Here is a 15,157-nt window from a genome sequence, read left to right on the forward strand (position 1 = left end):
GGAGTTATTTGTATTTTTACTCTTAGCCTTATTTTGAAAAACAAATGACTAGGTCTGGCTGAAAGACTACGCTATATGTCCATGTTATCCAGCATTAATAAGATTATGGGGTCTTTATACGGTTTTTGTTGTTGTTGTTGTTGTATTGTTATTTACAATTTTTGAATAACAGGGTTTGGAGAAAAGGCTAAGCTCGATTTTCTTTTTTCCACTGGAATATCATTATGGTATCTTAGTTTGGACTTGTATTATAATTTTTGAAATAACTGGGTCTGGAAAAAAGACTTTGGACTTTTGTGCTATATGAAGGCATTACTATAGGGTTTATTTTTTAGTTTTAAATAACCGGGTCTGGAGAAAAGACTATGCTTGATTCTCAATTTACTCATAGCGCGTATATTCACAATACGTTCAGTATAATTTAAAACAACAACAAAGACTTTGATTCCACCAGTTTTAATTAACTGGGTCTGGAGAGAAGACTAGGCTCAATTCTCATTTTTATTCCACCGGAACATCATTATCGTATCTTAGTTTGGACTTATATCATAATATTTGAAACAATCGGGTCTGGAATAAAGACTTTGGACTTATATTATTATTTTTGAAACAATCGGGTCTGGAATAAAGACTTTGGACTTATATTATAATTTTTGAAACAACAGGGTCTGGAAAAAGACTTTGGATTTATATTATAATTTTTTAAACAACCGGGTCTGGAGAAAAGACTGGACTTATATTATCAATTTTGAAACAATCGGGTCTGGAATAAAGACTTTAGGCTCATATGATTATTTTTTAAACAACCGGGTCTGGAATAAAGACTTTGTACTTATATTATAATTTTTAAAACAACCGGGTCTGGAGAAAAGACTTTGGATTTATAATATAATTTTTGAAACAACCAGGTCTGGAAAAAACTTTGGATTTATATTATAATTTTTGAAACAACCGGGTCTGGAGAAAAGACTTTGGACTTATATTATCATTTTTGAAACAACCGGGTCTGAAATAAAGACTTTGGATATATATTATAATTTTTGAAACAACAGGGTCTGGAAAAAGACTTTGGATTTATATTATAATTTTTGAAACAACCGGGTCTGGAATAAAGACTTTGGATTTATATTATAATTTTTGAAACAACCGGGTCTGGAATAAAGACTTTTGACTTATCATTTTTTTAAACAACCGTTATGGAATAAAGACTTTGGATTTATATTATAATTTTGGAAACAATCGGGTCTGGAATAAAGACTTTAGGCTCATATGATTATTTTTTAAACAACCAGGTCTGGAATAAAGACTTTGTACTTATATTATAATTTTTGAAACAACCGGGTCTGGAAAAAGACTTTGGATTTATATTACAATTTTTGAAACAACCGGGTCTGGAAAAAGACTTTGGATTTATATTATAATTTTTGAAACAACAGGGTCTGGAAAAAAAACTTTGGATTTATATTATAATTTTTGAAACAACCGGGTCTGGAGAAAAGACTTTGGACTTATATTATAATTTTTTAAAACAATCGGGTCTGGAATAAAGACTTTAGGCTCATATGATTATTTTTGAAACAACCTGGACTGGAATAAAGACTTTAGATTTAAATTATAATTTGTTAATTAACCAGGTCAGGAAAAGAGACTTTGCACTTTTGTGCTATATGAACGCATTACTATACGATTTTAGTTCAGAACGGATTTGCCAAAAATCCCTTCAAATTTATTACATTTGTGGGTAAAGTCATTATTACATTTGTGGGTAAAGTCATTATTACATTTGTGGGCGATCAAAAATTATTACATTTGTGGGTAAAGTGCATTATTACATTTGCGGGTGAAATTATTACATTTGTGGGTAAAGTGTTATTACATTTGTGGGCGTTATTACATTTGTGTAAAGTGTTATTACATTTGTGGGCGTTATTACATTTGTGGAGCAACACCCCCCCCCCCCCATCGGTATTCTGAAAACAATATAATTATCTCATTTCGTCTTATCTTCAGCTCATCCAACTTTGCATCTATTTATTCCAATTAAATGCGCTGTTAAAGAATAGATCGCGCAAAATTTTCAGGGGGGAATAAGTGCGCGCGTGGTGACATGAAACCTGCATTGTAACATCTTGGGCCCGTTGCAGAAAGCAAAAGTTGCAATCGAACGCAACTCAGATCAACCGCAACTTTGCGGGTGATATCTTACGCAACTTGCAATCTATCGCAAATCTCCGTTGCAGAAAACTAGTTGCGATTGATTGCAACTTGCGTTTGATTCGGGTGTGAGAAAAAATAAAAAATCTTCGTGAACGAGCCTGATATGGTCGCGCGCTGTTTCACCCGCGAAAATTTTACAGAAATCCACTGCCTGCACCGGAAATTTCTGCAAAGGTAAGACATTGAATTTCGCCCCTACTTTCTAAATTATGTCATTAATACTTATGTAAACCACGTAATTTTAGCATGAATTGGTATTTCAAGTATAAAGATGCTAAATATCGTTTGACCAATCGAAGTGATCGTGATGATGTGAAATTGCGAAATTTAATGCACATTTTTCGTCTTGGCATCGTTGAAATTCTCGCACAGACGTACCGAGTGACACATGCAATCGTCTTCCCCGGAGTTGTGGCTGTGCTGTAGTGTGGTGACCTGTGGCGTTGCATGTGTAATGTCTAACGTTAGCAATGGTGTTTGTGCGGCCCATTTAATACCGACTCCCGGTAATATTATATTCAATGTCAGATAAAATACCAATAGTAATGACACGTTAGAATAATGTGAGTAAATCTAATGTTTGGTCCACATTTCAACCTGTTTGGAGAGTTTCCTGAATTCCCTGAAATATTATTAATGTACGGTAGGCTACCGTACCGTAGTCGAAGTCTGAGACTCTGACGTTAGAAATATAGAATTTAGGCATACCTGAGACTAGAGATGCTTTCAGACCCATTTTATTTTCAAAGAGCAAATGCTGATTATTCTATTTCCATTAGTTTTTTTCTTCAACCAGTCGACTGCGTGCGCGGGCGATCGTATTATTCGGCGAAGGTTTTGGGCACTACGAAACAAAAAACTATATTGAAATTCTCTATCAATCCTAACTAGTCTAGATTGAATACTAGTGCCATTCAGTGCAAAAGACCATCGCCGCATAATTTGATCCTCCGCGCACACAGTCGACAGATTGATAAAGAAATTTACCGACAACAGTTTATCCTGGAAATAACAAAGGTCTGAAATTCAGAATCAGATATATTCCCTATTTCTAAATATTTGGGGAAGATGTCCACAAATATTTCAATTCTGCTGGGTTGAATACTAGTGGGCATACTAGTCTAACTTGCACTTGCTTATCAAAAAAAAGGTTTACATTACAATTTAAAAAGCCATCATGATGGCCATGGGAATTAAAAATGTACATGTGGCCTTTGTGGGCAATACTTTCACATATAATCTTGCTTGGGTTTGGCCTGCATGGGTGTCGATCACAATATTCAAGTGAGGGGGTGGCCTGTATAATCACCCCCCCCCCCAAAAAAAATAATAATTTAGGGCAGAAAAATTATAATGATGAAAAAATGACAAGTTTGATCAGGTTTTTGCTGTGTACATTTTCAGTGACACAACAGAATTTCCATTTTTAGATAAAGTTAAAATGGAATTACAGATTTTCAGAAACGGAAAAGACAAGTTTTTTAATGGAAAATCACTGTCTCTAAGAGAGGTTTGGAGATCACAATTGTTGAATCATACGGGCATCGCCATTGGTAAACCCAATTTTGTTATTTTCGAAATTCTTTTTTAAACTATAGAAAGGGTTAATTTGACAAACTGGTTCTGACTTGAAAAAATAAATGATTAAGTTTGCTTTCATTTTTTCACCATGATTTGTAATCTTTTTAAATTTTCTTCCATTGTGCAAATTCTTCTCCCCCCCCCCCACTTAGATTGTCAAGACTCAAAATATTCCAGCACTACATGTATATATGTACATGTATGAGGAATAAACTAAAAAAAATTCAACTTAAGTGTTTTTTTTTCTGCATTCTATTAGTGGTAGGCCTACCATGATTTATTTCCAGGGGGGTATGAATTTTTCTGTGGGGAATTCATTATAAAAAATTGCAGTCTTCTCTTAATTTGATACTCCCAAAATGTATTTAAAATATCAGACTGTATAGTTTAATTGATTTGCAGAAAATTGCATCATTCGTTGAAAAAAGAAAAATTAAAATGTTTTAAAACAAAAAACATTTTTTTTTAAATAAAATGTTTTATTAGAACCCTGCTGACATATAGCTTTTATAAAATTATTTAACTAGGGTCATTTAAAAGGCAAATCAATACCCTTTAATATTTTGGAGTACTGGCTTTAAATTTCACATAAAAACTTGTTCTGTTTATATTTTCAGGTATGAATATTCATATTTCTTGTGAAATCATAGTTTTTGATTGGTCAATGTTTCAGTCATGGATAATGTCAAAGTCTGAAAAAATCTGAAAATGCTAATTTTGTCGGTTACCAACATGCAAGATGGTGGCACACATTAAGTTGGCGCTATGCATGTACGTGATTTTATTTTTCCCTTTTATCTGATAGAGCTGCATGAGGTTTACCAAACTTGTACACAGAATTTTGAAATTTTGACCAGAAAATTACTCATGCTAATTTAGGGGAAATTTATAAGTGTTTTTCAAAATTAACATAAAATGCTTCTTTATTTGTTGACTGATTTTGACTTTGTTTCCATGTGGTAGATGATCATGAGGTTCACCAAACTTCTACCCATTGTTGCAGATTTCACAAGTTTCAAGCCAATATAAAAATGGTAAGAATCAGTGCCATCCTCCCAATATAAATGGAATGAGGAAGGGGGGGGGGGGGGGTCACTGAGAAGCATTGATTCTTTTATGTAGTTTACTTTGTCAAAACATTTTTTTTATGTTTCAATTGGCTTTGAAATTTAGAATAGTGTTTACATACATGTACAAGTGATCATAATTCACATTAATTTGTGTATCAAACTAAACTCTTCTCAAGTGTTATCATGACTCCACATTAAAGCCGAACCAACCTTAAAATTTGTGTGAGATATTGAGTGAATGCATTATGAAATGGCATGGAAGGTAGAAGGCCAGATCTCTGTGCAATCACATCATCCTAATTGCCAGAAAATGGTTGAGAAACTTAATATTTTAATGGATCCATATTTTTCCTTGTCTAAGTTGGTACATAATTTTTTTTTTTTATACAGGAAGATGAAAAGAAAAAAAGAGACGAAGAAATTGGCATGATGGGGAGGTGCACTGCCTGTGCCACTATGTTCAAAGGCACAAATCTGTGCTTTTTGGCAAGGCTGGCCATGCCAGCGTTCCGGTAAGAAAGATCTTCCTTTTTAGCTATCATCATGTTCAAAGTAAAGATTGTAACTTTATTCCAAGATGGTCATAATATCTCAATGGATTTCAATTTGTAAATTATTTGTTTCTTTTAGTTTTGGGCTCAGTAACTCAAAGGTTTGCAATGAATTGCAAATATAAAAGAAGCGCACCGTTTGGTTCCCGATCAGTATTTTAAACAGCACGCATGCAATGATGATCTTGCTTGGTCATTGGTATTTAGCGATTGATTGCTAACCTTCGTGTTAAGAAGCCCTGGATATTAAACCTATGAGACCTGAAACAACTCTGTTTAAATTGAGAATTATAATGTATTTGAATTAAAGAAAAAATCAGCTTGATTTCTGTAAATTCTGTTTTATGTTAAAATAAAAAAATTTCTTGGAAATAATTATGTATTTGTCATTTTTCATTCATCCATCAAATGTAGTTTGTGGTATTAACTTTTTTTGGGGGTGTCACACTATACCAATCTTCTACATGTACATGTAAGTATTGTACATGGCTTTGTCCTCAGATTTGCAAGCATGGGTCTTAGCCTTGAATTAGATACAAAACTGCCAGAATAGAGTCAATTCAAAGGTTTGTTAATCCGAATCTGTAATATGGTTCGTTGTCCAAAAACGCAATAAGATTTGTAGTTCTTTAGGTTTGTTGGACAAAAAATGCAAGAAGGTTTGTTAATCCAAAGATTTGTTAGTCTGAAAATGAAATACAGTTCGTTAATACAGAATTAAAAATCAAAATATTTTTTTCATGTTCAGGTGGAGAAAAGAAAAAAAAAGGACTGGAAAAAGGCAACGGCAGTACTTAGGGCCAATGGCTACCAGAGGGAGGAGGAGGAGGTCGTCCGGAAGTGGGCTGACCTCAAGCAAAGAGCCTTAAAATATAAGGCCCAGCGAAACATGACAGGTAATGAGCACGATCAATCGGTTAAGGGTTAACACCTTGTTGAATTTTTTTCATAGATTTTTCTGTAAAAATTGCTTTTAAAGTAATCTTTATCTCAAGTTTAAAAAACTTCAGTTTTATGAAGATTGATGAGTTTGAAAGTACCGCAATAAACCAATTTGTTCATGAGGATGCTGTTGCGTCTCAACACGGACAGACATTCCTACTCAAATTAAGTTCACTCTAGTAACTCCTACTTTAGTTGGATGTTCTTGCACTCTGAACATTAATCCATCATCAAACATAAACTAGTAGAACAAAGATAAATTCTTGAGTGAAATATTGTTTTATTGATGGAGAGATGCTATGCTCAAAGGAGTTGGCAAATTATTGTGGTGTGTTTACTGGTTGGCATGAATATTTAAATGCTAATATTTTGATGATCTTCTTTCATCAGACAATTTTCTTATATGTGATTTATTTTTTATCTTTGGAAAAAAAAAATTTCAATTTCATCAAGGTAATGAGTAATGGATTTCAGTTTGAGATTTAAACTGACTGTTATATTTATTGCTACTAATGGGCACACATGAGTAATACAGACCCCCATTCACTCACGTGTTATATCATAGCTCATCAAAAAATCATTAAAAATCAATCCCTCGATAGATTTTGCTTTAATTCACTGACATTAGTCACAATTAACAGTGCATTAAGACTTGATATGTTAATCAGGTACTTGACCAGCTCAATCAAAAGTTAAATGGCCTGAAATAAGACTAACCATAATTTCGGCCAGTTCATCGCCAGAAAAACCAGAACTGCATTGTGGGTAATAATGATTAAAATGAAATACAAAAATGCAGTCTAGCCTTCCCAAACGCCTTGATTATGAAAGAGTATGAACATAGCATTATGTCTATCGTTTTTCTTTTGATATACAAACATTTGATCTATTTTTAATGAATTATTTTAATCAACAAAGTCATGTGATCTTTACTTACGCCTGTCCGGCATGCATTGCGCGCAGATGAATTACACTCGTGTGCCCTAATGCTCTTGCTGTGAGATATTGATGACTTCATTTTTTTTTTGTGTATTGAAAAAAAAACAGGTGGGGGCAGCCTTGAAGTCCGGCCCACGTTAGAGGCTGTTCTGGAGGTTCTCGCAAGAGAAACGGTGCAGGGGGTAGTCGGGTCCTCCGACGAAGCAGGCTTTAGCTCGTCCCAAGTAAGAAAATTTTTCAATTTTGATTTTGAAACTGATTTTACAAAATTATGCTCAACTGCAATTACTTGGAATTTTGCTGTCCATGTTTTGGAAATATGTAAAAGAAATTGCTCAAAGAACACTTTCTGTTATTAATTCCTCATTCATATCGAGCAAAACACATCAACATTTCTGTAATGTTTCAATGTTGTGAGTAAAAATTTCTGTCTTACGACATTAGATGCATTTGAAAAAAATAATTTAGTGACAGAATAAATTGATTAGTTGTGCATGATATTGTTTAAAGGAGAAAAAAACCCTGGGAACAAGCTCGCTTGTGTGAAAACAGAAAAACCAAAGGAACAATCCAATGAAAGAGAGAAAAATTGACCATCTTCCCATTGCAATGCGACTGTTTTTTTCTAAGTTGTACAGCTCCCCAATCACTTGTTTACATATTTTTTACTGAAATTTCTACTTTTATCAAGCCTGTTCATAAATCAGGTTTTTTTCTATTTCTTTTTTTTTCCCTTCATAGGAGGGCATGTTATAGGGGTTCCATTAGGGGCAAAGAATGTGTACTATCATAAGAATGAGCAAAAAAAAGGATGTTTTGGAGTACATTTACAAGGGGGGGTGTAGAATGATTTGTGGCATCACAAATTTTGGTGATTTTGCCAGTGGAACCTCCATAGCATTAATGATTTCGACATTAAAATGCTCCTTTCTTATTTGCTGTTCCAATTGTTCTCTAACTTTCTTTGATCTTATAATTTGATTGCAACTTTTTCATACAACATGTAAAAGCAAACTATGGTTTCATTCTTCTTTAAAGTTAGATGTAACCATTGTTCTTTTGATCCTTTGATCCTTTTCATTTTTACATTTCCTTTGTCATCTCCTATATCCATCTCATCTCCACCATTTCTACCCATTGTACACATACATTTCCTCATTTATCATGCAATGATGTATACTTGCATTCCTTTGCTAGGATTTTCATGAGAGTCAAATAAAAACAAATAGAAATCATTGATTTGTGGTATTAAGTCAGTACTGTGAAGTTAAAATTACTTCATTTTATTGTTAAACCACAATATTAAGTTCATTGAGATAATAAAAATGCTTATGTGTCAAAATATTTAATCATCATTCAAACTAAATGCAAAACAATAAATGCACTCTACTATTATGTTGATAGATTGTTCAACCATAATGATAAGTGTTGTATTCTGACAATTAAATCCATATTCCTATTCACGGAAATAATGTCTCAATTTGCTGAAGATGTTAAAACTGCCACTCCATGACTTCTGAATTGAGTGGTCTAAGTTAAACCAGGGTTTAAAATAAAAATTGAAGATAGATGAAAATTCACTTAAAATAAGGTACAAGTTGATTTTGCACTTAGACTGCTATCTAATAGTCTTATAATCAATGAACAGGTTTTTTTTATTCATGCATTTAATCAAATGACAATGTTCATTTCTGCTTAGGACACAATAGATGGAGACAATGAGGCTTGCCTGCTGTTCAGCAGCATGGCTGCAGGAGCGTGTTCACGCACCCCTGATCGTGTCAAGACAACCTCCACTGTCGTCAACACAACAACTACTGTCGTCAACACCGCCACCGCTGCTGTCAACACCTCCACTGCTGCCACAACCACTACCACAACTGCAATACCTGCTGCAACCACCTCCGCCTCCACCACCAAGACCCCTCAAAGAAAACTTTCCTCAACTGACCAGCTTGTAGAGCTGGAGAAGGAGAGGATTCGACTGCTTGAGAAACAAGTTTCCCTCTCTGCAGAGCGAAACTTGTTTCTCAGTAGAATTGCAAATGCCTTAGAGGCCATTGAAAAAAATGGCATTCAGTCATTGGGAATGATTGAATTTTAAGGCATTTGCAATGTGTATTTCATGTGATGTCCACCTTGGTAACAACAAGCTGAAACTTCAGCTTGTTGGTATCAAGATGGACTTTTCATGAATATACTCTACATGAAGGAAACCATACTCTGTTGATGATTGTTTTTTTAATTTGTTTATCTCTTACATTCTTTACCTAATATTTTCAAGTAACCTTTAAAAAAAATCCTAGTTATTCCACAGTGCACATATTGAGAGAAGAAAATTTGGTACACAAAATATCGATGGCCAATGAGAGAGGCATATTAACCATTGGATAGGGCATGAATATTGCATTTTATTGATTTAAGCTGGGTTTATTCCACAAAAAATACATAATATTGGAGATACATGTTCATGTTTCAAAAAAAAAATTATTGCAAACCAACAATTTAGAGATAATTAAGCTTTTGGTTCCTGATCTGCTTCTCATTTCACTGTGGATGCTATTTTTGCCCAAACTAGTTACATTCACTCTGAATGTAGTAACAAGGAGACATTGTCTTCTGCGATTCATGTACAAGTATGGTTTTCTTCACGTGAATCTTCTCCTTCAATATGTAAATGACATCCATGTCAATTGAAAGGCCAAGTCCATTACAACAAAAAGTAAAGTTAAGCACGATACTGAAAGTTTGTTCACAATTAAATGGAACATAGGATAGTTACTATGTTTATTTATATTATCAAAGTGCAGTAATATGCAATTCGTCTTCAGAATAGAAATGATAAAGTCACTGCTACTACCATCAACAGCAACTTCCAGAATAAAAAAAATGTTTATTATTTTAATGTTCAGGTGGAAAATAAAAGAAGTAGTACCGGAGTAATGCAACTACTGTTTTGAAGGTAAATAGGTTTCTGAGGAAGGACATTATGAGGAAGAGGCTGAGCTTAAACCGTTTGAATGTGATTTTGATGGAATGTTCAGTATCATAAATGCTTGATTTGTTTTTTGTTTTTTAGTAAACTTTTTCAGAGTGGACTTGGCCTTTACTAAACATAACAATTTGCTTTTCAAAATGTTTTTTAAACCAATTATTCCTGACAATAAAATCAACCTTACCAAAGGTGTGTTTCATTCCTAACAATTATTGCAAGCAGCACTTCTTTTCAACTTGGTATTGTATTTGAACAAAAATGTGTACAGGTACAAATTGAAATTTTGCTGCATTTGCTAGAAAAATTTGCATGAAAGTAAAATCAAACTTAACAAAGAAAGAGATCCATTATAAAGGATACTTATTCTACAGAGCATACATTCCTTAAAAAAAAGGAACAAGAGTATTTGGCCATGGAAAAAAAGACAACTTGAATAACTAATATATAATTACATTGATGTACATGTAAATTCAATGTAGATTAAAAGTCTAAAAACCTTCAAGGTAGTGTTTTTTAATGGTATAAAAATCCAGCAATACCAACACATCAATAGTATATTGATGCTCACCCTGTTCAAACATTTCAATGTTGCTAATTATCAACACTTGCTGAGGTTGAGATTTGACATGAAAGGGCATTTTAACTCGAACAATCACTTTGAAAGATGCGTTAGATTGTGTAAAGAATATAAAAAACGCAAATCATTCCCATTCTCAAGACACTTGATTTTTAAACGCAATGGTAGATTCCCTTGCATTGTTGTATATGAAAATAATAACATGACAACTCAGTATGTTTTACATATTATGTTAATGTCTTGCCATAATACGAACCTTTTAAAATGCTCAGTATGTTTTATATACAGTAGTATATGAATGTCTTGCCATAGTTGGAACATTATTTAAAATTGTGTTCTTAAAATCTTCACCACAAAAACAGTGTGTGCCATTTTGATGCATATTAAACATGCATTTCAAAAGTACAAGGATTCTTTACTTGGCTTTTACAAAATGAAGTGTTTACTGTGTTATAGCAAATCACAGTTTCATCTAGTGGACAGTAAATATTTATTCATAATGGAAGAGCATCAGTGTATATAATTTGAAAACTTATGACCATGTTGTTAGGTATTTTTGAAACGGACTACAACCAAAAGAAATTTGACCAACAAGTGTGTAGAAGGTTATACGTAATTGCCAGCTCCAAATATTACTTTTTAATCAACTTGTTATCCTTATGAAGGGGGGGGGGGTGGAAATTATTAGTGCTTACGGCATTACATAAATCCCAGCATTGATATAATGATAAAGCCATTGAAAAAATGATATACTACACAACAAAAGACTGTACGATCTGGGCCCGGACAGCGATGGCCGCTGCATCTCCCCTTTCCCTGTTGATTTCTCCTTCCATGTTGTCATCGATCATGTGGTCATCTTCATTATCGTCTGCTGCTGGCTGTCTGAATCTTTTACTAATGTTGAATAATATGCAGCATGCAGTAATGATGTTGCAGGCCCTATTTGGTCGAATTTGTAGGCCATGGCCGAGCAGACATCTAAATTTATTTTTTAGCTGTCCATTCACTTGCTCGATGATTGATCTCGTCTTGCACTGTGCACTGTGGAATAAGTAGATAATGTATGATAATCAAAAGAATTTCATTTTGAGCAAAAAGATATTTAAAGACAAATTGAAGTGTATCTTTTAAATGCAATCTGTATGGACAAAAATATTCAAGATAGCTTTGTGATGAGAAAAAAGAAATTAGGAAAATATTTGGTTTGAAAAGAAGGCACAAAAGCTATCAATATTTTGGCATTATAACACTACGAAGGCTTAGGATTAGCGGATATATCTCAAAGCAAACAATATCATTGTTAGTGGATACATGAAGTATAGAAAACATTACAGAGTACATGTCTAGTCGTAAATTTTCCAGGATTTCTTGTAATCACACACGAGTCTGCCAAAACTGTTAAAGGACAAGTCCACCGCAACAAAAATTTGATTTGAATAAAAAGAGAAAAATTCAACAAGCATAACACTGAAAATTTCATCAAAATCGGATTTAAAATAAGAAAGTTATGACATTTTAAAGTTTCGCTTTATTTCACAAAACAGTGATAGGCACATCTCGGTCGGTATGCAAATGAGGGAACTGATGACATCACTCACTATTTCTTTTGTATTTTATTATATGAAATATGAAATATTTGATTTTCTCGTCATTGTCATGTGAAATGAAGTTTCATTCCTCCCTGAGCATGTGGAATTCCATTATTTTAACATTTCGTGCTTCAGGCAAGGAGGTCCTAATCATCAAATTTGTAAAAATTGAAATATTGTATAATTCAAACAATAAAAACAAAAGAAATAGTGAGTGAGTGACGTTATCGACTCTCTCATTTGGATGTAACTGGCTCGTTCATATGACTATTTTGTTAAAAATAAGCGAAACTTTAAAATGTCATAACTTATTTTACATCCGATTTTGATGAAATTTTCAGCATTGTGCTTGTCTGATTTTTCTCCATTGATTCAAATCAACATTTTGCTGAGGTGGACTTGACCTTTAAATATAAGAATTACTTTTCACTACAAGGCGGTTGTTGACTTGAGAAGGTAGACTTATGCAGACACAATTGATATACGATAAATTGCATGATGGATCATAAATTGAGTGTCGACTGTTATGTGTAGCATTTATTACATGGTACAGAAATCGCTCATTCAAGCGATTTCAAAAATTTTCTTTTTTTACATGGAAAAGTTGAATTGCTCACTTGTTGTAGGCTTGTTCCTCTGGTGTCTGTGGATTAAGGATGGGGGTCATTAACCATGTCATCAAGGGATAACCAGAGTCACCGAGGATGATCCCTTTCAGTTCTCCATTATTGTACTTGCGGTACAGTCTGCTATTCTGTTAACAAATTAATAGAATAAATCAAATTTACTAAGATATCTCAGCTTTATGGTGATGCTTTTCTAACAATTAAGTTCGCATAATCTTGTGAAGATATTGGATTTTCCTTCTCATAATGCTTTTTTTAACAAGGATTAGTTATGTATTGCATGGGATCTATGATCATTTGCAAAGTGGCAATTCAAGTCCTCAGCAATTTATCTAGTATTTGACATTAAGTACAAGAATACAATTGTACAAATCTAAATGCAAATGATGCTGATTGTTTTACTCCCAAAGAATAATTATTACTGTGGTGATAACTGATAAAGGTCTGCAAGCATAGACTATACTATGTTATTTCATGTGACTACTACCAAGGAGCTGGCTCCTACAAAGATGGTCACAGTGATGTTGTTGCAGCTAACCTAATATGTCTCTTGTATATCACAGTGATGTTGTTGCAGCTAACCTAATATGTCTCTTGTATATATACATATGTTACAAAGAACTGACTTCTAGTATGTTGTTTGCCTCCAACATAAGTCGGTGATAATTACCTGAAGAATCCTGGAGTCGTGGGTACTCCCCGGCCATCTCGCAACAACATTTATTATCTGGAATTTTGCGTTGCAAGCCAATTGGACGTTGATGGAAGACCTGCCCTTTCGATTGGTGTAAACGTATTCATCTGGGCCTAATGGGCAGCCATGTAGGCACACGTGCGTGCCATCAACAGCCCCTACCACTCTCGGGAAGCCTGCGATTCTATAGAAATCCTGAATATTGGCGGCTGTTTCGGCATCAGTCCTGGGAACTTGATGAACTGCCAAATAACACATACAGGATAAAGAAAACAAAAAGAATATTTAACATTATTTTGTAGAATTAAAGATAAGTCTCTTTTATTGCACTGTTATGCTGAGAAAAAATTATTATACTTGTATATACTTTTGTTATTGGAATGTAGAAATAAATCAAATTAAATCAAGTCAATATTTCCCTTGTTTATGTGAGTATGATAATCCACAAAGAAAGGGATGAATGATGTTGTATGAGCAGTGAAAATACAGCTTGGAAAGTCGGTGAGCTCAGAGGCAATGAGAAGAGAAGTGGCAACAACCCTTAAAAAATTTCTAAAATGATTTTCTTCAAGATAAAAGGGGGCAACATTATGAGGCAATGTTTACAACAAAGTGGCAATCAAACTTAATGTTTGTATACAAATTTGGGATGCCTTTGAAATTGTCTGCCCCATATCCAAACAGGTACCATGAGCATAAAAATTATGGTAAATTGGTGTTTGAATCCCATCATACCAAGTACACCAATTTAATTTCTGTAAGGTATTGAGATTACATTTTGGTAAAAGACAGTATTTCATGGCTTTTCATAGCTTTTAGAATTAAGTGGGTTTTTTTTTTTGGGGGGGGGTGGCTGACAATAAAAAGGTTGCAATAAGATTGTCATTTTATATTTTTGAAAAATGTTGTCGATAAAGTGGGGTGTAAATGCTCTCACCTGAATCATGAAAGGTTATAAATAATTTACACGACTACCGCATATGCACTGGCATTAATATAGGCCTTGATTATGATTGAGGCAGAGATGTTTGTTCAAAGACTCGTATAAAGCTCATATATTCATTTTCATTTAATTTATAATTATTATTTCATCATTAATTACTATCATCATTATTATTACCATCATTATCATTATTACCATTAATGTTATATTTATCTAAGTTATTATCTATTCAAATTTAACCAGACCCATTCTTATCATAAAGATGGCTCAAACATACTACAAATGATGAATGTAATTATTTTCGTATAGCATAACAGTATATAAATTAAGGTTACTAATTAGTAATAGAAGGTAGTGCACTGGGGTTTAGGGTGATAGTCTGATAGACATAGTGCATGTGCCTGTTTTATTACTATAGTCAGGGGCAGCA

General features: G+C 33.7%; 2 protein-coding genes across 2 annotated transcripts; one reads left to right on the forward strand and one right to left on the reverse strand.

The window, feature by feature from the left end:
• The first annotated feature begins 2,133 nt into the window (after positions 1 to 2,133).
• Positions 2,134 to 9,953, forward strand: LOC121420321. Its single transcript, XM_041614909.1, has 6 exons — positions 2,134 to 2,391; positions 4,762 to 4,832; positions 5,259 to 5,380; positions 6,168 to 6,315; positions 7,409 to 7,524; positions 9,000 to 9,953. Exons 4-6 carry the CDS (start codon positions 6,309 to 6,311, stop codon positions 9,402 to 9,404), a joined length of 528 nt encoding a protein of 175 aa, XP_041470843.1. The 5' UTR covers positions 2,134 to 2,391; positions 4,762 to 4,832; positions 5,259 to 5,380; positions 6,168 to 6,308; the 3' UTR covers positions 9,405 to 9,953.
• A 154-nt stretch (positions 9,954 to 10,107) lies between these two features.
• LOC121419638 (putative nuclease HARBI1) lies at positions 10,108 to 14,012 on the reverse strand (the record flags this gene model as incomplete). The annotated part of the gene is made up of 3 exons (XM_041614094.1): positions 10,108 to 11,916; positions 13,082 to 13,218; positions 13,761 to 14,012. Coding segments are annotated over 3 exons (681 nt in total), but the record flags the coding sequence as incomplete, so codon positions are not given.
• Between the last annotated feature and the right edge of the window lie 1,145 nt (positions 14,013 to 15,157).

Source organism: Lytechinus variegatus, chromosome 8 (assembly GCF_018143015.1).
Source record: "Lytechinus variegatus isolate NC3 chromosome 8, Lvar_3.0, whole genome shotgun sequence".
Lineage (NCBI taxonomy): Eukaryota > Metazoa > Echinodermata > Echinoidea > Temnopleuroida > Toxopneustidae > Lytechinus > Lytechinus variegatus.